Source organism: Dermacentor variabilis, chromosome 2, assembly GCF_050947875.1.
Source record: "Dermacentor variabilis isolate Ectoservices chromosome 2, ASM5094787v1, whole genome shotgun sequence".
NCBI classification, from domain to species: Eukaryota; Metazoa; Arthropoda; class Arachnida; order Ixodida; family Ixodidae; genus Dermacentor; species Dermacentor variabilis.
Window position 1 is genome coordinate 30,519,221 of NC_134569.1, and position 25,361 is coordinate 30,544,581.

The 25,361-nt window shown below is 43.8% G+C and overlaps 2 protein-coding genes across 5 annotated transcripts; one reads left to right on the forward strand and one right to left on the reverse strand.

Annotated features, from left to right (window-relative positions):
* The first annotated feature begins 1,716 nt into the window (after positions 1–1,716).
* LOC142571607 (U6 snRNA-associated Sm-like protein LSm6) lies at positions 1,717–5,342 on the forward strand. Its single transcript, XM_075680109.1, has 4 exons — positions 1,717–1,814; positions 1,947–2,056; positions 2,132–2,245; positions 4,869–5,342. The coding sequence occupies exons 2-4, from the start codon at positions 1,966–1,968 to the stop codon at positions 4,901–4,903; spliced, it is 240 nt and encodes a 79-aa protein (XP_075536224.1). The 5' UTR covers positions 1,717–1,814; positions 1,947–1,965; the 3' UTR covers positions 4,904–5,342.
* Positions 5,332–25,329, reverse strand: LOC142571605 (uncharacterized). 4 transcript variants are annotated; one of them, XM_075680107.1, is made up of 7 exons: positions 25,174–25,329; positions 24,555–24,682; positions 21,187–21,253; positions 17,691–17,744; positions 9,426–9,652; positions 8,011–8,158; positions 5,332–6,128 (listed from the first exon to the last, which is right to left on the reverse strand). In XM_075680107.1, exons 2-7 carry the CDS (start codon positions 24,654–24,656, stop codon positions 6,085–6,087), a joined length of 642 nt encoding a protein of 213 aa, XP_075536222.1. In that variant the 5' UTR covers positions 24,657–24,682; positions 25,174–25,329; the 3' UTR covers positions 5,332–6,084. The 4 variants fall into 4 exon arrangements, with proteins under 4 accessions (XP_075536222.1, XP_075536220.1, XP_075536221.1 ...); XM_075680105.1 differs by having other exon boundaries at positions 25,132–25,326; XM_075680106.1 differs by having other exon boundaries at positions 25,124–25,324.
* Between the last annotated feature and the right edge of the window lie 32 nt (positions 25,330–25,361).

Genomic DNA, 25,361 nt, shown 5'->3' on the forward strand with positions numbered 1-25,361 from the left:
TTCAATACCCTGAGTAAGAACAAATAAGTTATTATCTAAACACCTACCTATTCTGAAGCCATTCTGAAGTTCTCCCAAAATGCCATTATTCTCTGTCCATGCTTGAAGCTTTAATTTGATTGCCTGCATTGCTACCCTGTATATTACCGATGTAATGGTACCACAATGGTCTATACGAGTGAATTCTATCTTTCTCCCCCTTACCTTTATAAATGAAATTCATTCTGCATTGTCGCCAACTGTCTGGTATTCGTCTATCTTTGAAAGCTTCTTCCACTGCTTTCACCAGAGCTTCCTTACTTTTTGGTCCTAGTTCATTAACCAGCCTGACGGGAACCTCGTCTAGCCCCGTGGTTGTGCGCTTAGGAATTTTCTCTTCCGCTTTCTTCCAGTTGGAATTTTGTCAGCACCAGCTCCTTTTCCACTTGGGTCTCTTTCATGCTCTTTTTTTTCTTCAAATACAACCTCGTCATTGGCTTGGAAAGATTCGGCTGTTATTTTTCGGATGTAATTTATTGCCGCTTCTCCTTCCAGTCTGTTTTCACCTTCGTCAGGATATGTTGCTGTATTGTTGTTGACTTCCTGCCTAATAATTTTATGTGGTTCCAAAATATTCTAGGTGCGGCCTTATTTTTCTCACATATTTCTGGCAACCAACGCTCACTTTCACCTTTTAATTTTGCTTGCTCCAGTTTTCAAGCCATAGACGTTTTCTCTCGGTATATTTCCCATTTACTGGCTACTTCATCCTGCGGCAACTGCGCCTTATTTGACTGCCTATGCTCTTGGGATGCTTTCTGCCGTTCGGCGATCGCTTCTCGTATCTCCCTGTTCCACCAGCTTTTCGGTTTCTTTTTTTCCTTTCCAACGAACATGTTGTTTCTCTTTCCGTATTTCTGTCGTTATTAGACCTAGAAGCTCGCTATTTTCCCACTCTTTATTTGGCCATTTGCCAAGTTCTTCCTCGACTCTAATGACTATATTTGCTATTTTTTCAGCGTTCAAATTCGTACTGGCCATTTCACACTCCTTGCTCTCTTTCCTAACTACATATCCCATTTTCAAAATGACGCGTTTATGGTCACTCCCTTCGCTGCTATACCCTTCCTCATCAATGACCGTTTCTCTCAACTAATCATTATTTCCTTCTGTCATCAGACAGTAATCAATGGTTGATTGCCGGTTTCCCACTTCCCAAGTGATCTGCCAGTCACACTTAGGCCCTGTATTCACGATAACGAGGTTATGTTGCTCACAAATGTCTAGCATTGACTTCCCGTTGTTGCCGGTATAGCCATCTAAATCCTGTATGTGGGTATTCATGTCACCTAATAGGATAATTTCAGCGCCATTCCCGAAACCTCTAATATCAGCGCTTATGCATTCCACTAACTCCTTGTTCTTCTGTGTACTTATTTCTGGTCCACAAATACGTAACGCCCAGCCAAGTTTTTTTTCCCACTCATTGTACCCGATACCCAAAGATGCTCTTGACATTTTGAATTTACTCTTTTCCATTTGGCTCCCTGATGGATGAGCATTCCGCGCTTATTTTCTGTAACCAAATTTAATGTACAATAAATGTACACTGAAACGATACATTCCGTCTTTCGAACTGCGCCGTAACGGACATAGTTCTCTAGTCTTAGGCGAAAAGTGTTCCGAGAACTTGAGCACGCAACAATGGGCGAGGAAAGCCAACACTAGTCATCTCAATCCACACGAAGCGTTTGTTTTCGCCACTCTATAGCCACTCAAACCGTAGCGCAAACTGTCTTGCCGGGGCTGCCACGATATTACGCGCTTTGTTTTAGGCGAGTACTTTCCCGTTGGTGTTCGCATCTTGTGAATAACACTAGCAGATATGTTACAATGAGTTTTCGCTTACTTAGGGACCATTTTGCAGTTTTCAGCTACGGTGTTCAGTGTTGAATGCATTTACGCAGGTTACTGCCGAGCTCAACGATGAGTCGACGCCAAACGCCCAGCGAATTTTTGAAGCAAATTATTGGACGACCTGTTGTCGTCAAGTTAAACTCTGGTTTGGACTACCGAGGTAAGGCTTCTTACTGAGCGCTGCTTATTAGATGAGGTTGTGTATACTTGCGACTTGTGCTTTCTTTTCCCCTAGGTGTTCTCGCGTGTCTTGATGGCTACATGAACATTGCTCTTGAGCAGACCGAAGAATATGTCAATGGTCAGCTGAAAAACAAGTACGGCGACGCTTTCATTCGAGGGAACAACGGTAAGCTAGCGAAGCCTGTTAGCTTTTTTTACTTCACAGTTGTAAACTTATGCCATAGTTATTCCGATAGCTTTGATATTTTTTTACCGGTATTTATGTTGGTTCAGCATCATGACTGACCGCGAAATTAGTCGCTGAGCCAAAGTAATCGGCATGCTAGTGTGAATTTTTGACGTGGCTAGTGTGTAGATTGCATGACTGAACTTTTTTTTTGTGTGTGCGCGGCCACTGTGTAAGATTGTCGCACTAATTTAGGTGACCAGATGCTACAGCATGTTCCTGATGCGGTAACGTTAAGCGCCCCGTGCCGCAGAAAATCTCGCGTCGGCGTTCAGTGTCGGACGTCGTTACGGCAAAAAAAGAATTTTGAACCACACATACCCAACCACGCAGGCCTTCCATGTAGCGTAAGGGAGTACTGAACTAATTGAATTCTTTAGGGCAAAATAAATAGTAAAATCGTAAAATGCGCCTTGCACACAACCTACAGGCATGATAGTATTGGATTGTAGTTTGTATATACGAGAAATCATAATTCTGTTAAGTAAGAACTAACAAATCTGGCAGAGTGACGTTGCCAATATGGTTGCTTGCAGCAGCTGTCACTCTTGCAGGAACTCAGGGTGGCCCCTCTCTGAAGCTTCGTGCATACACCAAGCATAGTGTTTGCCGCCAGGGTTTCTCGGCAAACATCACGGTTTCATAAGCTGCAGTTGCCGGGAAGTGTAAGAAGCAGTCGGGCATCTTTGAATGCTATTGCATTCCACTCTTAAAGACGAAGCTTAAGCGTGCTTCAAATTTTTAAATTTAATGATGGAAAATTTTTTTTTTTATTTGTGCAGTGCAAGAAGAAATTGTAGAGCAGGTCAAGTGCTTGGTAAACTTTTACACGCTTAGAAGTCACGCAGACTTTATGGAATGGTCACACAGACCTTGAACATTAAACACTGTGCTGGAAACGCAGTTTGCCAGCAGCATGCACATTTTCTCTACAGTGAATCAACTCATCTATTGTAACACATGTTTAGATTTGCATTCCAATCTCAAATATTTGCAAGGTGTGCTTTCATGCTTTCATTAAATTTAAGAATGCGTTTCAGAAATGCCTGTTGTAAACATTGTGTTACTAAAATTGTCATGCAAGCAAAGGCAAATGTATATCAACTGGAAATTCAATAGGCTCTCGTGCAAAGAGTGGAAGTGATGCTTGAAGGCTTTCTTTCTCCAGTGAGGGACATCGTCTAAAGGGTGTAGCAGGTGTCCAAGAACATGCAATTGTCATGCTATAGCTCCTCGTGAAATGCGGGCATTTGTCTATTACTCCTGGCCTCACTTCAAGAGTACTTGTGTGTTACCTATGTACTATTTGCGTCAAAATGGCTGCTTCTGGCCTTATGCCAGAAATGAAGTAGAACGCTGTGCTCCTCCTGCCACTAACAGCAGCAATTTAAAAGATGCAGTTGTTCCTAAATGTGACAAATGACAGGTAGCTTTGCAGTAACCCTACAGATGCTTTCACAGTGTTGGGGATTGCCAGCAAGGGTCATGTAATGCCACCCAATTACTTTTTCCATGGCCTCAGAGTCAACGCTGCTGCATATGTTGAAGTGTTGGAAATGGCCTTGGATTGAGCAAGTTGCCCAGGAACAACCAGACATCTTAAAACTAAACTCTGAGCCAGCACACATGGCTTCAATAATGCAAAAGTAGCTGTCTGAAAAATTTCACAACCACATCACTCTAAACATGTGGCCTCCTAACACTCCAGACTATTATATAATAAATAGTATAAGGTAGTGAAATGGAGTCCAGCAACATCGAAGACTCCTTAAAGGCTGTCATTGCAGACACAAGAGTCACCATTCATATGGAGCATCTTATTAAGGCCATTTGATGCTCTTGTAGCCAAATTGAGGCTGGGATTGAAGCTAATGACAGATTCGTTGAATGTACCCGCCGCGGTTGCTCAGTGGCTGTGGTGTTAGGCTGCTGAGCAAGAGGTCGCGGGATCGAATCCCTGCCACAGCGGCCGCATTTCGATGGGGGCGAAATGCAAAAACACCCGTGTACTTAGATTTAGGTGCACGTTAAAGAAGAACCCCAGGTGGTCGAAATTTCCGGAGTCCTCCACTACGGCGCGCCTCATAATCAGAAAGTGGTTTTGGCATGTAAAACCCCATAATTTAAGATTCATTGAATGAAATCGAATAGAAAGGAGCTGGTGACCTCTGTATCAAATCGCGGCTGGTATAATATAGCATTCCTTTCACTCTGCTCGATTCTGTGGCTTTCTTTATCGGCCACCACTCGCGATCGGCCAGTTGTGGTGAGAACACAGTACTGCTCAGATAAACACCAAAGCATGAAAAGAAAGAGAATTGCTAGAATTGTTACATTATCCCACTCCTGGTTCAAGTACATTGGCTCTTCTAAAAGAGTAGTAGACTGTTTGTTCTCAAATGCCTGCCACACCCTTAATTTAAACAAAACTTATGGTAAACATGTCTTTGTTTTTAAATGAAAATGACACACAGTGTTTACTTCTAAGCTACTAAGATGGTTTGACTAGCTTTTCAGAATACTATTCCGGAAGATTCACAGATTTTTTTTTTTTTTTTTTCAGTTCTGTACATCAGCACACAGAAAAGGAGGATATGAAGATGACAATCATGGTCCAAGAAAACTGCATTTGCTGATATATGGCATTTGCTGCACAATGTGCAAATATTCATCCATGCCAACAATAATTATTTTCTTAGCTGGTCCATGCATGATTATCGCAGCTTACAACCTATGATAAAAGAATACAGAAAGGAGGGAAAACTTCTCTGCAAGTTGCCAGTGCACCGTTGTAATAGGTTATAACTGCAGTAATTGATACAGCTGGAAATTGCAGCCTGCCAATTCATGAGGACTGTCTACCAGAATGTTTTTTTTTCTGTTTTTTTTTCTTTTCCAATGCAAGGTAATTGTTACATATTTCTGGCAGAATAGCCTGTTTCAACATGACAATTGCTGTTTTTTCTGAATAGCTGTTGAATTAAACTTTGACATGAGCACTACGTACTGAGGTGCAAGTAAAGCAGTTTCAGTCACATTTTTTGTTTTATTCTCTTGTGTCTGAATCTGAAAAACTAGTACAAAAGGAGGCAATTTACTGTTGTAGACAGAAGGTACAGTCACCCACAAAAGTTTGAGACGTGGGGTTTGCGAAAGAGCCAAATTTCCGTGAAGCCTGTGCACGCAGCTTGTAATTAAAAGCTTTGATCCATAGCAGTTCTTGCGAACTACACTGTGATCCATTAGAACCGCTATGCCTTAACAGAGCAGAAAGCTGCGACTGTACACTATGTTCTGGCCTGGCCACAACCATCATTGTCAGACGCTCAAGTTGCACAGCTACACACATACAAGCACAATGTTATCTTGCAAATGCTGCAACAGTCAAACAGGGAGAAAAACATGCACAACACTGACTAGCTCCTATGATACATCATTAATGTGATGAGTAAGTCATACAGCAGACGAAGTGGCATTCAAATTTTTCAGCACTGACGCTGTGCGATGACCATTGAGGATATTACCAGATCTAAATGTGCCATCTGCTGATGCTTCGCACTACTACAACTGCTGTTCATTAGGCAGCACCCATCTCAAAAATTTTATATTGCAGCTCATGCAGTCCAAAAGCATTATATACCAAAGTCTTGCACGGACAAAATGAGCAGGTCATTTTTGCAAGTGTCCAGTTGTGCAGCTCACAGGCACAAATATGTTCACTGCAGAAGCCCAAAAGCAATCGATGGCCTCTGTCGCAATAGTGATCCTGAGCCCAGACCTCACTGAAGCAGCTTCAGAATATAATTCTCCAGGATTTGCTGCACTGGAAGAAAAATATAGAAATGCAATTATTGTAAATATGTTTCTCCGGCAAAGAGGCAATGACACTTTCATCAATAATTAGACAAGGGAAAATCGCTCTATAGACTTCTGTTAAAGACTACTACTGCCGACTGTTTATTCCGGCATGCTCGATAACACAGACAACTTCATGGCACTGCAATTCATCCCCTAAACCAAAGCTATGAGAAGGGCAGAAATTTCTGACAAATTGCAGCGCACCATTCAATATTTAGCAGGTGAGTGCATTTCCACACACGATTTTTAGAAGCTGCTTCCAATACAGGCAATATTGTGATCAGATACTGCACTATCAACTACTTCTATTCCGTTTCTTCTTTTTTTTTGCATAACCATGATTTTTGGAATTAATTTAATAACTAGAAGGCAGTAACATTATCTGTGAAAAAATAGCTTGCATTAAGCATGCTTTCACTGTCTCCTATTGCTTGGTTGATAACCTGTTCCTTTCCAACCATGTCAATAGTGAAAAATCAACAAGCTTCAACTGCAATCTCAAGCTATCATCTGAACAAGCTTTCACTTCAAATAACGATTCACTGAACCCTTCCACAGTATTTTTTCATAAGAATGCTTCAAACATGGCTCTATCAATACCTTTCCAAATGAGATGTTGCTAGGGTGATGTTTATATCCGTAGAAGTATGAAAATTTGTTGTTACAACAAACTTGGCTGGTTACTACAATTTTTACTCATGAATGCCAGACCGTTTAATTTTCACTGATGACACCAACATTACATTTATCTGTTTCTGACACTTAATGCCATCTTGTGTGTGTGCCACAATATTAGCAACTGCACATAGGAAATGGCTGCTACTCGTTTGTCATTCCTAAAAGGTGGGGCAGAATTTCTGAAAAGGTGAAACTTTCCACTGAGAAATTCAATAATACACTAAGGTGAGAAACTCTTCCATAGCATGCAAGAGACTGATGTGCCTCTATGGCCATTTCTGGACATAGAGGCCTAGTTGCAATAATGAGAAGCTGTTGGTCCAAATTAATCCAGAAAGCCCAGTATATCTTCTTTGATATGCTGAGCTTGATAGTTCTACATTTTAAGCATGGAAAACTTAATTCAAAGCTTATACTAGTAGTTTTTTTGTATGCTGAAGCAAAGTTAGTTGTGGATAGCTCAGCAAACTTAGTACTAATTAATTCATTAGTAAAGTAATTACTTTACTAATTGTGGTGAAAATGTACTTTCCTTGATGTGGAAAGGTGTCCGAGCTTTCTGGGTTTAACTAAGAGCCTTGTTTGATTTAAATTTCTTCAGAGTGTATTTTAAAGATCATAAACCAAGCAAAACTGGAACATTTCTACAGATTATGCTGAATTCCAAATCCAACTTTGAAAAAGTTCGGCAGAATGTTATGCTCCTGTAACACATGAAGGCGAAAGCCTGCTGCACATATGGTATAAGATTGAAGGAGTCTGACTACTTGCAAGACCTAAAGGGCTGCAGTGTGAAGTAAACGTATGGCACTGCAGGTCGACCTCCTCACCGACGCATGCGAGCACCTAATGCACTACCTAAAGGTTCTTTCATTTCTTCATTCATATTCACCCATTGCATCTTTGCTTGCTTATGTGGGTATGAGCCATTCCTGATATTTCTTGCATCACTAGACTAGATGCCACTTTTTTTCGAGTATGAGGCATTGCAACGAGCCACTCAAGGCTTTTGCCTTAATAAATTATCATGAGTCAACTGTACTTTGCAAGTTTTAGCTGACATAGCTGCACACTATAAGTAGCCACCCCAAACGAAAATGAGGAGGCTTTCAGAACACATTATGGCACCATGCAAGCCGCAGATGTGCACAGCGCAGTCGCAGCCTTACCCTGTCGTGCACTCATTGTCACTGAGAGGCCATAAGCAGTGTCAAAGACATTGTTCTGAGCACACATGTCAGCTCCGCTTGACAGTAGCTCTTGAGCTGTGGCAGCATGGTTGCCAAGGGCAGCATACATTAGGGCAGTGTTTCCTTCCTAGAACACACATAAGAATGCAAGCATTGAGGCTTGGCATAGCTACCTATGCTTTCGTATTTTATGTTAACCCTTTCAAGCAATAAATATTTCTGTTGATTAAGATCTTAGTTTTATCGCATTTCTAGCACCATCAGAATCATAAAAAGCATACAGCTGCAGAATACACTAAGAATTTTCAATTCTTTAGGGAGTTTTGTCAAGCTTACAGAATGTGGACTTCATGTGAAAACTCTCTGCTTGAACATCAGATATGAGAATACGAACTATTTCATGTCTAGTGGGGTTGAAACTCACCTATCCAGCCACTTAAAGATTATGCCTGGTGCAACACTTGAAAAACAATGAAAGCTGTGCACCAGCTATGTACAACGAGATTACCGCATCGAGGAAGAACACCCAGCCTTCCCACTCATATTACAAAACACCTTGCACACATTATTTAAACTTGCAGCACCATTTTATTTGGAAGCGTTTCAAGATGTATGCGACGCATTTTAAATATCATTATACTTTGATAGATGCTTTTGCTGTTGATGCAGTAATCTTGTACACTATTGTGTACACAGTGCCTTAAAGGGTTGAACACTCATAGTCTACATTAGGCTCAGTATAATTTTTTACCTTCGATTTATGGCATATTGTGGAAGGAATATCTTGGAAATGCTTTTTGAAAAGGTACAGTAATTGTTTTGAAGCAATAGAACTGCTTCATGCTCATGACCAGAAGGCCTACAAAGTAATGTGAGCTGGTGTCGGAGCCCCCCATAACGATGGAATTCCTTGTTCTGTCTTTGCTACATAGGGACTACACATTTTGCTTCAAGATGCTTGTACACCGAATCAGTGCCATTAGTAGCTGCTGGCACCTTGAGGTAAAAGAATTATCACTGACATCGGTGGCATTGACTGAGAAAACGGCTTGCACTGCCAAAATGCAAGCATTCATACTCAGACAATGCGATCATGACTGGGTGCACTACATGCAGCACTAAATTCAGAAATTTACACATTTTTTTTTTCTTCTCCAGGTCTTTTAACTACATGCATAGCATTTCTGTGCCTCCAAAAAATGTGTGCTTACAAAGTTTAGGGCAGTTTAGAATGGAACAGAGATTCAGGAACAGTAACCCACATGGACAGTATTTCTTTGTTCTGCTCCACAGTTGGAGTAGCATATATGTGCACATAATCTTATATATTCCTGTCTTGTTCCAAATGATCTTAAGAAACTGTTACTCTGACCTTGTGTAGTTACTCTGCTCACCTGGTCTGCCTGGTTAGGGCTGGCACCATGCTGTAGCAGATAGCGTACAACGTGTGAGTGCCCCTGAGCAGCAGCAAGCAGCAGAGCAGTCTCGCCCCTCAGGCCCTGTGCACCAACCTGTGCCCCCTTGGCAAGCAAGTGGCGCACTGTTGACAACTGTCCATGTGCACTGGCCCACAGCAGTGGTGTCAGGCCCGCCTCGTCACGCAGGTCCAGGCGCTCAGGCGCTGCATAATTCGGCCAAGATTTTGAGCTGGTTGTTGCAACATACCCCCAGCTCAGAGCTCTTAACAATTTTCTTACAGCTACAAATGCACTCATTTTTGCTGCTTTTATGTCTTAACACTTTATTTGAAGCTGTATTAGTCACAACATATTGCCGCGCCTGTACTCCGATGAAGAAGAGGACAACGCGTGTGCATGAGCATTTTTGTCAAGGCACGGTGATGAAGTCGCGGTTGCGCTTTGCATTAAAAAGGTGACCTGCTGCTGTGCCTTCTGAATAGTGCTCTAAGACCCCTGTTTTTTACATTGTAACACTGGTGGAGGTGCTGGAGCTTGCTACCCAATGTGGGCAACCCCTATTCGGAGCCGTACACCCAGTCCCGATGTTCCACCTCTTGTAATGACTACAGTGCACCGTTTCAGTCGGCGCCTGCTCGGCCTTCCCACCCGTCGTGACTCCCACCAGCATGACCACATCATCGGTGCTTCTCCCTCCTTCACACACTGCACCTAGCCTTTCCCAGATGACTCTTGAACACCCTCGCGTCGCCGAAATATTCCGTGGCGATGCTTTCGAAGATGTCGAGGACTGGATTGACCAGTATGAACGCGTTGCTCTGATAAATCGCTGGAACAAACAACAAAAATTTGCACATGCTTATTTTGCGCTAGAAAACAGCGGTCGTACATGGTACGCGAACCGGGAAGCAAGCTTCCAAACGTGGGACAATTTTCGTCGTCAGCTCCTTGATACATTCTCTAGCTCGGACCGGCGAGATTACGCGCAACAACTTATTGAGGCTCAGGTACAGAAACCCAACAAAACCATCGCCATGCGTGCGGAAGAAATGGCCCGTCTGTTTCGGCGAGCTGAGCCCGGTATGACTGAGGCAAAGAAGGTGCGTCACCTTATGCGAGGTATTAAGGAACTGCTGTTTGCCTGTCTTGTAGAAGCATGAACGAAAGTAACAGTAATTTGATAATTTTCGTATAAGTATTTTAGAGTAAAAAAATATATATATATCAAATATACAAAATGTGGACCTTGCTTTTATTTCTATACTTCTGTAAATTAGACTACGCAAGAAAAATATGCAAATTTGTTGACATAGATATTAGCCATAGTTATGCCCACGCTATAGGGGAAAGCCGTGGCTTCGAAAATGTGAAAATTTGTTCAGGGAGCATTTACTTTTACTCACTGCAGCAAGCACCTAAGAGCGAGGCTGGGGAGGATGCACAAGATTGCTTATACTTACTGTATTTATTCTAGGCCGATAGTTCTTTCCAAATAATCATATACGAAACTCTAGGGTTGCCTTAGATTTGAGGATTTTTAAAAACGTGCCAGTTTGTAACTGAAAATGATAAATATGGTCCACAGCTAGCACCATCTAGAAAAGTTAGTATAGCAGCCGCTACTAGCCGGATCAGTAGCCAACTGAAGTAAACGAGCGATGTCACTTTGACCTGTGTCGTATCGGAGCTGGTTCTATGGTGTCAGCATGCAGTGCGGCATTATCGTAATGGCACACAATAGTGCCGCTTTCAAATGAAACGTTGTGCTAGCCGCAGAGGCATAGTAAGCCAGGCGGGACATCAGCATCAATTAGAAAAACGTCCGTCATCGGAAGGGGCAACGGAGACACTTTTGCGTTTGCCGCAATGAGGAGATGTCATTGATGACAGCGATAAGGAATATAAGCGTGCAATAACAGAGAAGAGCTGTTCACTGAGATTGTGGCGCGTTTCGACCAGTGCGATGTCGCACTATCTGCGCATGCATTGGCGCGCGGACACGTGGTTTGGGCTATAGGGATGGTGATTACGATGTAGAGTGAGCTCAGCATGTTCATATTAAATAAATGCTGTTATTATTTTGTGAACGCTGTCCTCACTTTTCTTGTTCGGCCTACATTCGAGGTAAGTTTTTTTTAATTATTTCTGGCTTCGAACATTTGGGGGTCTCTTTAGATGTGGAGCCGGCCTAGATTATAGTAAATACGATAATTATTGTGTTCGATCATCTTTTCTGTTCAAGCAATCTGGTTAGTCGTGCACCTTCAACTGGTGTTGGAACCTTCACATGCTTTGTGCAGTATTTGTACAGCACTGTACAGTAATGTACAGTGCTGCAGTGTTGTACATAAGGGCATTTGCACAGAAAGTGTTCAAAAAGTAAGAGATTAGACTGCTAGTCAAGCTTCTGACATAGGCGGGTCTGAAATTGACTGCATGCTCTTATGTGAGTGAAAGCTCCACATGACGGGAAAGATTGCTTGTAATATGTTGTGCATAGGCTGTCAAAATGCTGATGGATAAAAGCAACCCACAGCAGGAAACATGTTACACTTGATGTTAGTCAAACACAATCATTAAAACCAGCTGCACTCCTGAGCAAGTACTGAAGTTCAAGACATTGTTAAAGCAATGTAGATATTGGATCGTAAAATTAGGCAATCTGACAGAAGGTGCTGTCTTTATGGCTGCTTTCATATAAAAGTAATGTTGCCGAATCTGCCAAAGTGCAAATTCTGCATTATTTGATTGGAGAAAAGCTAAGAGCACTGGAGGCTACATTTTACAATACTTCATGTCAAAGTTTAATTTTTCCAGACTTCCCAATGCACTGAAGATTGCCAAATATGATAAATAGTTAAAGTTCAGTTGTCACTTCATATGGTGCATGGCCTCCTTTCAATGAGTACCAGGAAAACATTTGACATGGTGGCAGCTGACAGGTCTGGTGAAAAGCACTCTGCCATTGGTAGCAAAGGTTAGGTCAACTGGCTCATGGAAGTGTTTCATTTGGGAATGAAGGGCATCTCCACAGCAAGAGCAAGAATGAGAACAGCACTGTCATGATGTCATTTGAGTACACTCTTTCCTTGCACAAGAGTGCATGAGAGGAGCAGATCTCACTCGTCTGAGCAACTTGCTTTTCAATGCAAACAAGAACACCAAGGTTAGCAGCAGATGGGACCCTCAGGCAGGTAGCAATGTTAATTCACTCAGCACGATGAACTCAGTTTGGTAAGTGCCGGGCTGCGAGTGACAGCAGTGAGCGCCTTTGACTGTGTGGCGCTTGTCCATGCACATTCACACATTAACCACCTTCCTCTCTCCCTTTCATCTCTTTATTTACCTTTTTCCCTCCTCAAGCATAGGGTAGCCAACCAGACGCTTTTCTGGTTAACATCCCTGTCTTCTCTCTTTCCTTTCTCTATCTATTGATTCCTGCCAGATAAACAACAAAACTAATAAAGCTCAATATGCCCTACATGAATAGTTTCCACTTGTGCCAGCATGCCACCACTATGTGATTGGCAACTTTTTCTGTACTGATCTGTACATTGCCACACACAAATATAGACTGCACTGTGTTGTATCGCTTAAACCGTGCATCTTTTTCACGTAGGAAAAAAAAATTTAATCGGCCTGAGAGTAACATGAAGCTACAATGGAAACCCACATGGATTTGTCTAAAAGAAAGCTTTGTAGTTGAAAAAAAAAATTCCTTCTGTTCTGGGGATGGAAACTAGGATCAACAATTTTCCACGGCAGTCAATCTATCATCTGAGCTAACCAGCAGGCTAGCAGCTTGCAGGGCAAAGGAGAATGAATCGACAACTCGATGGGCAGAGACACCAAATATAGCAAATCAATTTTGCAGAAATCTGCAAGATGGAGGAAGTTTTATGAAAGAGAAAATTGTTATCCACCCGAGAGCAACATGAACTTACAAGGGAAATCCACATGTGTTTTTTCTCGTGGACAGTTTCTTCCTGAGGAAGTTGTATAGGTTGCCTTTGTGGCTTCATGCTATAGCCGGGTGGGTAACGGCTTTTCCTTTCATTCCTCTACTTTGCAGGCTTCCATAAAATAACTGATTTGCAATACTGTCCCTGCATGTCGAGTTGTAGGTTAATTTGGCATCACTTTGCGATCTACTAGCCTCCTGGTTAGCTCATATTGACACGTGTACTTATCTGTATCGGGCAACCACGTTTCGCCGCCTAACAAATGTAATCGCACAGCGTGGGACGCGCCTGCATGTATCCGAAGTTTCTGGAAAGTTATCGATGCTTCTATCCGCTGTCTGTTGTCGCCGAACCTTATGTTATCTGATTTCAGCACCTGACGCGAATGGTGTAGAGCTTTGTGGAAGGCACGCGGGTCCGAACGATTAGTCTGGAACATTCGACGACTGCTGTATAAAAGCGGACGCGCTTGACCCGCTGATCAGATTTTCGACAATCGCCAACAGTGTTCGCCGCTATCATTGTGTTATAAGTGTAGCCTGTTTTTGTGGGCACAGGTTCGCTCAATAAAAGTTAGTTTTGTCTTTCACAGTATTACCACTGTGTTCTTCAACGTCACCACCACGTGACATCTGGTGGAGGTGCTTGTGCGTTCATGTACCGAACGCCCCCGCAAAGCCGCGATCCAAACCGGAAGCCCGAGGACAAAACCAGTCGCCAAGCATCGCATAATCACCGAAGAGTACGCTCGACCACTCCGCCAGAGCCCTTACCGAGTTTCGCCGCGAGAATGCGAAGCTATAAGAGAACAAGTCGACGAAATGCTGCGCGACGTCATCATCCAGCCGTCGAAAAGCCCGTGGGCATCCCCTGTTGTCCTGGTGAAGAAAAAGGACAAAACCCTACGTTTCTGCGTCGATTATCGTCGTCTGAACAAAATCACGAAGAAGGACGTATACCCCCTCCCACGGATAGACAATGCATTGGATCGGCTCTGCAACGCTAAATACTTCTCATCAATGGACCTCAAGTCGGGCTATTGGCAAATAGAAGTCGACGAAAGAGATCGCGAAAAGACGGCTTTCACCACCCCAGATGGCCTCTACGAGTTCAAGGTTATGCCATTCCGACTATGCTCGGCGCCTGCAACGTTCCAGCGCGTGATGGACACTGTTTTAGCAGGATTGAAGTGGCAGACCTGTCTCGTTTACTTGGATGACGTCGTTGTCTTCGCCGGAAATTTCGATGATCACCTGAGGCGGCTTGCGACAGTAGTAGAGGCCATCAAGTCATCAGGGCTCACTCTGAAGCCGGAAAAGTGCCGCTTTGCTTACGATGAGCTTCTGTTCCTAGGCCACGTAATCAGCAAATCGGGTGTCCGCCCAGACCCGCAAAATACAGCTGCCATCGCACAGTTCCCGCAACCCATTGACAAGAAGGCAGTGCGTAGATTCCTTGGCATGTGTGCCTACTACAGGCGCTTTGTCAAGGATTTTTCACGCATCGCTGAGCCGTTAACACGTCTAACTAAATGTGATGTTGAGTTCAAGTGGGAAACGCCGCAGTCCGACGCATTTGAAGAACTCAAACAATGCATGAAGTCGCCGCCGGTACTTGCGCACTTCAACGAGTACGCCGATACAGAAATCCATACTGACGTCAGTAGCCTAGGCCTCGGTGCCATTCTAGTCCAGAGGAAAAACTGAGTCGAACAGGTGATAGCTTATGCTAGCCGGTCGCTGTCAAAAGCAGAAGGCAACTATTCTACGACCGAAAAGGAATGCCTCGCCATCGTTTGGGCTACAGCTAAATGTTGCCCTTATCTATATGGCAGGCCATTCAAAATCATCAGCGACCATCACGCGTTGTGTTGGCTAGCGAATATAAAGGATCCTTCAGGACGACTGGCGCGGTGGAGCCTCAGACTACAAGAATACAACATCACTGTAACCTACAAGTCCGTACGAAAACACTCCGATGCCGATTGCCTATCATGCGCCCCCATTAACCCGCCGCCACAAGATGACGAGAATGACGACGCATTCCTTGGAATGATAAGCGGGGAAGACTTCGCTGAACAGCAACTGGCAGACTCGGAGCTAAAAGGCCTCGTCGAATATTTGGGAGGGCACACCGACGTTGTCCCCAGGGCATTTAAGCGTGGATTATCTTCCTTAATGCTTGAAAACAATCTAATCGTGAAGAAGAACTTCTCACCAGTCCGCGCCAACTACCTTCTTGTTGTTCCGTCGGCGCTGCGTCCAGAAGTACTGCGCGCCCTACATGATGATCCGACCGCTGGACACCTCGGATTTTCCCGGACACTATCGAGGATACAAGAAAAGTATTATTGGCCGCGCCTGACCGCCGACGTCGCCCGTTATGTCAGAACATGCCGAGACTGTCAGCGACGCAAGACACCGACGACAAGGCCAGTCGGACTACTACAGCCAATCGAGCCTCCTTGCCGACTATTCCAGCAGATCTGGATGGACTTGCTGGGACCCTTTCAGACGTCAACAACAGGAAATAAGTGGATCGTCGTAGCGACGGACTACCTCACCCGCTCCGCTGAAACTAAAGCACTGCCGAAAGGTAGCGCAGCCGAAGTGGCGAAATTTTTCGTCGAGAACATCTTGCTGCGACATGGTGCTCCAGAAGTCCTCATCACCGACAGAGGAATGGCTTTTACTGCAGAGCTCATGCAAGCCATACTGCAATACAGCCAGACAAGTCACAGGAGGACAACTGCCTACCATCCGCAGACGAATGGTCTTACGGAGCGCCTGAATAAAACCCTCGCCGACATGCTAGCAATGTACGTTGACGTCGAACACAAGACCTGGGATGCGGTCCTGCCGTACGTAACATTCGCTTACAACACGGTGGTGCAAGAAACAACACAGATCACGCCATTCAAGCTAGTGTACGGCAGGAACCCGATGACGATGCTCGACGCCATGCTGCCGCACGTCTCTGACGAGGAGAATCTTGACGTCGCTACCTATCTCCAGCGCGCCGAAGAAGCCCGAAAGCTCGCCCGCCTGCGGATCAAGAACCAGCAGAGGACCGACAGCCGACACTACAACCTCCGACGACGCTTCGTCGAGTACCAGCCCGGCGACAGTGTTTGGGTATGGACCCCTATACGCCGACGAGGACTGATCGAGAAGCTTTTGCGTCGCTATTTCGGACCGTACAAGATCATCCAACGTATTGGCGCGCTGGACTATGAGGTCGTGCCAGACAGCATTTCGCTATCACAGCGGCGCCGCTCACGACATGAAATAGTCCACGTTGTGCGACTCAAGCCGTACTACCAGCGTTAATGAACTTTGGGGCTTCGCGAAACTGACCTTCGGACTTTGTTTATTTTCATTGTTTTGTTACTTATGTTTATTAAGTGTCCTTTTGTGTTTTGCACTCTTATATTTGTAGCATCGGGACGATGCTTTTTAAGAGGGCGGTATTGACACGTGTACTTATCTGTATCGGGCAACCACGTTTCGCCGCCTAACAAATGTAATCGCACAGCGTGGGACGCGCCTGCATGTATCTGAAGTTTCTGGAAAGTTATCGATGCTTCTATCCGCTGTCTGTTGTCACCGAACCTTATGTTATCTGATTTCATCACCTGACGCGAATGGTGTAGAGCTTTGTGGAAGGCACGCGGGTCCGAGCGATTAGTCTGGAACATTCGACGACTGCTGTATAAAAGCGGACGCGCTTGACCCGCTGATCAGATTTTCGACGATCGCCGACAGTGTTCGCCGCTATCATTGTGTTATAAGTGTAGCCTGTTTTTGTGGGCACAGGTTCGCCCAATAAAAGTTAGTTTTGTCTTTCACAGTATTACCACTGTGTTCTTCAACGTCACCACCACGTGACAATATCTTAGAACAACCACCCCAGAGAAGCGTTGGTCTTGGGTTCAATTTTCGGATCAGGAGTAATTTTCCAACTGCGATGCTACCTTTCTGAGAAACCTGCATGGACTTCTTTTGTAGCTTTGTGTTACTTTCAGGTGGATGACAGTTCTCTCTTTTGCGAAACTTCTTCGACCTTGCAGATTGCCAAAGAACTAATTTGCGAACTTTTTCATACGTAGGCTGAAGCTTCATATTTGACATAAGAAGTGATATGAGAATTTTCGTAGCTAGTAAATGTTAGATACATATGTGATTTTCCATAAACACTGCAAAAATTGAAATATAGATGCACAGGTCTCCTTTATATTAAAATAGTGAATTCACACGACCAAGTTCAATGTGTCACATACTTATCTGATCTGGTGAGATCTCTCCCTGTGCTGACAGTTGATGGATGCAACGCCCTGAAAAAAAAAAAAAAGACATATAACCAAATATATTCACATTAAATGCATAAGCCTCAGGGGGCAAAGAATATGATGCCTCAATTAGGTGCCCTTTTTTACATGCACAGTTGCCTACAGGTGGCAAGTTACAATCCATGACAACACTGTTCAGAAGGGTGTCATAGAACATCTTCAAAAGTTTCTCAAAAAATAATGTGCCTTGTCTAGCTGCACATCGAGAAGAGCACTCGCACTCACAGACAGTTCTGGAGGGCCATAAAGGCTCATTCACACTGAGATAATCGGCGTCTAGAGTGGCTTGGAATACAATTCGACAACGGCGGGTACCGCTGGAACCGCTGGAACCGGCGGGTACCGCTCTGCGCTGATTGTTTTAATGAAAAATAAAAGCGCCCAACCTTGAATGCAAAAGGGGTGAACTGAAGAAAAACAAAAAAAGCGGGGAGCACTTAAGTTAATGCATACTCGGCAGATCGTGCTAGTAGAAAAATACTGTGCTCTCTCCTTGTTTTCACAGTATTGCGAAAGCTGGCAGCAGCTTCAGCGGTGCAAAGGACGAGCAATGTAAATGATGCTGCATTTTGGCAGCAGGAGATTCCATGCCTCTCCAGACGCCGAATGTCTCAGTGTGAACGAGCCATAAGAGCACATTAATTTTTTTTTTTACTGTTAACAACAGCGGTTTAAGAAGAGAGAAGGTAAGGGCAAGGAGTTGCTCTTTCAGACTTCAATATGCAATATGCAATAGGCAGAGGTACTCAGCCATGCAACTCAATGACGGGCAAGTGAACTCTCTCTTGCACCCTCATCCTCCCAAGTTCTGTGAACACCTGATGCCCCTGGCTACCGGCCAATTATGAGTGCCTGATAGTGAAGCAGCGCATTTAAAATGTGACATGTTCCCGCACACATAAAATCCATCGGTCTTTGCGCGGTCCTTAACTTATTCTCAAGCTCCTTTGTTAGTCTCCAAGTCTCTGCCCCATATGTCAGCACGGGTAAAACGCACTGATTGTACACCTTCCTTTTCAATGATAATGGTAAGCTTCCAGTCAGGAGCTGGCAATGTCTGCTGTATGCGATCCAACCCATTTTTATTCTTCTGTGCATTTCCTTCTCATGATCAGGGTTCCCTGTGATTAATTGACCTAGGTAAACGTAGGCTGGCTGGCGATCCTGAACTCTTGTTCCATTGCCTGGCTATTCATCATTATCTTTGTCTTCTGCAAATTCATCTTCAACCCCATTCTTACACTCTCTCTGTTAAGGTCCTCAATCATTTGTTGTAACTTGTCTGCATTGTTGCTGAATAGAACAATGTCATTGGCAAACCGAAGGTTGCTGAGATATTCGCCGTCGATCTTTACTCCTAAGCCTTCCCAGTTTAATAGCTTGAATACTTCTCACAAGCACGCAGTGAATAGCATTGGAGAGATTGTGTCTCCCTGTCTGACCCCTTTCTTTATAGGTATCTTCCTGCTTTTCTTGTGTAGAATTAAGGTAGCTGTAGAACCTCTGTAGATATTTTCCAAGGTATTTACGTAAGCGTTCTGTACTCCTTGATTACGTAATGCCTCTATGGCTGCTGGTAGCTCTACTGAATCAAATGCATTTTCGTAATCCATGAAACCCAAATAGAGAAGCTGATTGTACTCTGCGGATCTCTCGGTTACCTGACTGATGACATGGATGTGATCCACTGTAGAGTATTCCTTCCTGAAACCTGCCTGTTCCCTCGATTGACTAAAGTCCAGTGTCACCCTTAATCTACTGGAGATTATCTTGGTGAATATTTTATATAATACTGGGAGTAAGCTAATGTGCCTATAATTTTTCAATTCCTTAACGTCTCCCTTTTTGTGGATTAGTGTAATGTTAGCATTCTTTCAGTTCTCCGGGACCCTTGAAGTCTACAGACAGTTCTTATAAAGGCCGCTAGTTTTTCAAGCATTATGTCTCCTCCATCGTTGATTAAATCGACGTGCATAAATCTTGGTTTGTCCTATGACAAGTTTCCTTCTCGCTGATTTCAGGCTGCATCCATATTTTATGGCTTCGTCAGTCTTTCTCACATTATAATTTCGAATAACACTTATTTTCGCTTTGTTGATCAGTTTTGACAGTTCCGCAAATTCTATCTACCTCTTGAGTTGGACACTTTCATTCTTTGTCATTTCTTTATTAGGTCCTTTATTAATTGGGAGAGCTTGCCTACTGGTTGCCTTGGTTCCTTGCCTCCTACTTCAATTGTTGCCTTTGAAGCCAGCCTCGTTACAGTTTCGTTCATTACCTCTATGTCATTATCATCATCTCTGTTCTAAGGCTGCATATTTGTTTGCAAGTACCAGCCTAAATTCGTCTGCTGTTACCCTTACTGCCTCTAAGTTGACCTGTTTTTTCTTGACCAATTTTGCTCTTTCTCTCTTCAAATTGAGGTGAATCCTAGCCCTCACTAACCTATGATCACTGCACTTTAGCCTGCCTATCACTTCTACATCTTGCATTGTGCTGGGATCAGCAGAAAGTATGAAGTCAATTTCATTTCTCATTTCACCATTACAGCTTTTCCAAGTCCACTTTCTGTTGCTACGCTTCCCAAAAAGGTGTTCATTATTCGAAGCTTATTCCTTGCTGCGAATTCTACCAGCATCTCTCCTCTAGCGTTCCTAAAATCGATGCCATAGCTGCCAATTGCTTGTTCACCAGCCTGCTTTTCCTTCACTTTTGCATTGAAGACTCACTTTTCTCATCGCTAATTCAATATCTTCATAAAATTTATCTACTTCCTCATCATTGTTACTGGATGTTGAAGCATAGGCTTGTACTACCTTTAATCTATACCTCTTATTTAGTTTGGTTATGACTACAGCTACCCTCTCATCAATGCTGTAGAATTCGTCAGTGTTGCCCGCTATGTCCTTACTGATTAGGAATCCTACCCGTATTGCTTCTTATCTAGGAGACCTCTATAGCAGAGGACATGTCCGTTATTCAGCAAGCCTCACGAGTTTTTCTAATCTTACTAAGGCCGGTGTCTGATAGTTCTTCAAAGAGTCCTGCTAAGCTAGCCTCACTCGAGAAAGTTCGGTTGTTAAACGTTGCAAGGGTCAGTTTCCATTGGCAACCTGTCCGGACCCAGAGATTCTTAGCACACTCTGCTGCGTTACAGGTCTGACCGCCACCTTGGTCAGGTGCTCCGCAGCTGCTGGGGACGGAGGGCCATTGGGTAATTGAGTAATATATTGGTAATATATGATCCCAGGTTATTAAACATTCTTTCCATGCTCTCCAACTGCATCTGCTTGTCTCTGTGTCGCCTGGCTGGCAGTGTTATTTGTTGTATCATTCGGGCCCCCCCTCTTGGCTGTTTCGTTTACACCACAAATACACTGTCATACATCAGCACCTATGAATGTATAAAAGAGTCCCTGGCACTCACTGAGAGGGACAGCTTGTGTCTGGGTAGGCACATTTCCACGTTGAAGGTTGGTCAGGACAGTTGATGACTGCAAAAAGCATAAATTGTTAATGAAGACACACTCACAATAGTAAGCTGAGCATTGTACTATCTCAAACAGCAACTACAGAAATGAACAGCAATCAAGACATTAGTTTGCAAGTTCCACTTATAGCTCATAATAGCAATAAAGAAATTAGTTCCAAAGTTAGCTAGCAAGCAAGGCCTTGCATCAATTTTTCCATTTTTAGGAATTTCATTCAACAGAGAAAACCAGTTCCACCAGACATAACACACTTTAACACATATTTCTGTGCTCAGAGTAATATAGGGCCAAGCTGTCCATTAGCAAACACACAGTGCCTGCTGTAACAGGGAGTTTTTGAATAGAGGGCCCAAACCTTATGAGCCCCATTGGACAGACACAGAAGTGACAGAGCTTTGGAATAAGGCCCTACATACTAGTTTTTGCACTTGATGCTTATGGAACAAGACAGCTAAGAAACTGTGCAGATCCCACACACTGTGGGAATTGATGTAAGCGAAGCTTTCTGTGCTGGTTGCTTTGACTGGCGGTAATTAGTGGTGATGTTGACAACAAATGTTTAATTCGGCATTTTTTCCGACACGAGAGTGGTGAATTGATGTTAAACGTTACCTTGCATGCACCAAGGCTGTTTGTCTGCATAGTACAGAAAACACAAAGGGGAGAGGTGTTTGCTTGATTCGTCGTCGTTTGCCATATTTCATAACCTCTTAGAGGGTTGAGCATTGTCAGTGCCTCACATGGCACATCGCATTGTGGTAGAAGTATTAAACTTGAATACGATTATGGGGCTGTACATGCCAAAACCACAATCGGATTACAAGGCACGCCGTAGTGGTGGACTCCAGATTAATTTTGAGACTGTGACCATCTTTAACGTGTCCCAAAATCTAAGTGCACATGTATTTCCTATCTCGCCCCCGTCGCAATGCAGCTGCCACGGTCGGGATCAAATGCGCTACCTCTTGCAGTGGCATAGCCGCAAAGCTACTGCAGCGGTCACAGAAGTGTTGATTTGATGGTCGACTGCTTCCATAGTGTTGCCTGGACCTTGCGGTGCACTTTAATTAATGGTGCTCCGCTTCTGCATGCCCTTAATTTATTTGCTTGACATATCTGCATGGTGTTCATTTTTCAGAAATAGCAAGAATGTACTGTACCATCCCTTGAACTTAACCTTGTCCAGTTTCCTTGCAACTGTTGTTGTGTAGTAGTAGGGTTTCCTTGCCTTCTCACGTCACCTCCCCCCCACCCCCTGTATGGGAACTGCCTCTTCTTCTCCCTCCTCTCTACAGTTCTATGTCCCCTCTGGACTTGCACATTAGTAGAAAGGCAAGCGCTGCAGTTTCTGCAATGCTTTTGAGGGGGTCACAGATAATTACTGTCAAGAGGCTACTGTGGCAACATCCAGAGAGCTCCAGGGGGCATTATGCACATTCGATGTGGTGGGGTCCAAAAGAGTTTCTCGTGTTGCCTTTCCTCTCCCGACTCACTCCTGTTATGTATACACACGCTCTGAACCACCCCCCGACGCTGTGTGTCAGACAGCAGCAGCCACAACAGTAGCAGCAGCAGCAGTGGAAAAGTCGAAGGAAGAAGTAAAGAAAGCTTTCCTTTAAAAAAAATTTCAGCAGCTCCCATGACTATGAACTCGTTTATGGCAACAGCAGCAACATGTCGCAGTGGCCACCACCATCTTGTCAAGAACAACTTCTTGGTGATTTTCTTCACTTGCTACAGTATAGCCTGCTGTGTCCTATGAAGTAAGCGCACATACACCACCAGTCCAGAGTTTGCATATCGCACAATGGGTTTGCTGGCAATATGAACTGCATGCAAATAAGCCTCTTTGGCCATTTGAACCTCCGATTCTAAGGTCGTAAAAAAAGCCTTAGTTAGGTCTTGCTACAACAATCCGTTAAAAAACTCATTCCATCATAGCACTGCCAACAGCTTCCAGGAGCAAACACGCAGGCTTATGGCAATAGGCTATCCTTCCCGTGTATTGGTATCTGTGAAATAATAATTGCTAAAGGAAATCGGAACCAGCCAACCATTATCTGGGCAGGAGCCCTGTAGCCCAAGGAGACGTGAAAAAATAGTGGTGATGCCATACATCCATTCGATCGTGTTTCTGTAAAGAAAATTGGTAAACGGTGTAATGTAAAGGTGTCTTTTAGACTCCGGAAAGATTGCTCAGCAAGTGTGCAAAGGTAAATCGCGGTGCCACACAGAAACAAGGCTGTGAAAAACAACATAGAAAGAAGATCGTCGGGTGCACCTTCGTGTGGCACAAAGTATATCAGACTGGGTGCTGTCTGAACAAAAGATTAAAGGAGCACGAGTATAACGTTTCAAGAGCAGTCGCCAAACGCCTTGGGGTTTATTGTAGAGATTGCGGATGTCAGCCAATCTTTGAGAACTGCACAATCGTGAGCAAATATAACAGCCAAATGATGTGGGACATTATCGAAACCGCCAAGATTGCATGCATAGGAAGTATGTGCATAAACATGCCATCTGCTTCCCTTAGTGCAAAAGAAATTTATTTCCTCATGCCCTAATCTGAAAGAAAAAAAAATTTTGTACCCTCATTGTTCTTTTTTTTATTCTTGTGATGTAGAGTGCAGCCAAATGATTACATGACAAAGCAGGCTTGGAACTGGTGGATGATCCTTTCTGTATTTTTTGTATTTGTTGTTTTTCCCCTTGGAGTAAGATTTAGTATTTATTCTGCTGACAAGGGAACACATTTGCACTCTGTTGTGTGTGTCTATCTTCTGTTTGTCCTGCAAAATGTTACGCAATCCAACATCTAGTATGCTATACCAACACACCCAGTCTTCAACCCTTGCTGTTTTTAAACACACTTCAACATTGTAATGAAGAAAGGTTTCCAGGTCTTCAGAAATGTAGAATATGTGTAGAATACCACGATGTTTATAATTACCATGCCAGAGGCAGTCGCCTATAGGTCCATATTGAAAGAGCCATATTGAGTAAAAATTGAGAAATATAATAAATTGACCAAGTATAGTTTAGTCTAATCAGCAAATTTACTACTTAAAATCAGCATTTAGCGCTCCGAGACTATGTGCCCATTCCGGAATCTCGAGCTCTCATTCCATTCCCATTCCATCGGTCAGCCTACTGTGCCATCATATATACCATTCCAATTCCTTTCCGGGTGACTGAAAATGTGCAATGATTCCGAAAACATTCCTGCTCCGGAGTTGTCACTCCGCAACTCTCGTGTTTTAACGTTTCTGCGGTCCGTCATGATGCCAGACAACCGTGAGCTCACCTTGTATGGTGTGAAAGCACTTCTGTTAGTGTCTCCCTGAAGAGCAGAGCTGCCTTCAGGCCTTGACTGCTCGATGAGGGTCTCCGCACATACATGAGGCATGATACCCTTCAGGGAATTTCTTTCAGCTGCAAACAATGCGCACAATCTCATTATCTGTGGACACTGTACTCTCAGAGTAGTCAAGATTCGTTGGTTGAAACAGATTTCTTTGCCACACAATTCCTAAAGACCAGCTCGTATAACTTCACGATTCGCTGCTTTCGCGCGTTATCGAAAACCGACCCTCACAATGAATAAAGAGAAAATAAACACCTCCCGTGTTCACCCGCCGCATTTAAATGTCAAAGAGCCACTCACCTAATGTAGTGAGCAAAACAAGAGCCCAACAACAGGACATGGAAACGGCAGTGCAAATGTTCAAAAGCCTACCATTTATGACAGTATATAGGATCGCAGCGCACCATGTAAAAGAGTGCTGATATTAAGGCTAGCTACAACGCTAATGTGATAACTTGATGCGTCTCACGCACTTGCTGTTGAGTTACTTTAACGCTCTTATTACTTACTTGCTCACCCCTTTTGTGTACCATTAAATAGAAAATCACAGCTGTCATACTCGGACCAGTGGTGTGCTTCTCATTTATATTCTTCAGCTTCGCATCAGCTGCCGCAGATTGCTACTTTGCTCCATGCATGGCTCCATGTGTGAGTGCTTGCCACAGCTACAGCCAGTGCTACAGCTGTTGACGGTCGGAGAGCCTTTCCGTGCATTTCTCCTTTCGTGTAGGGGGCGCGGAAATAACT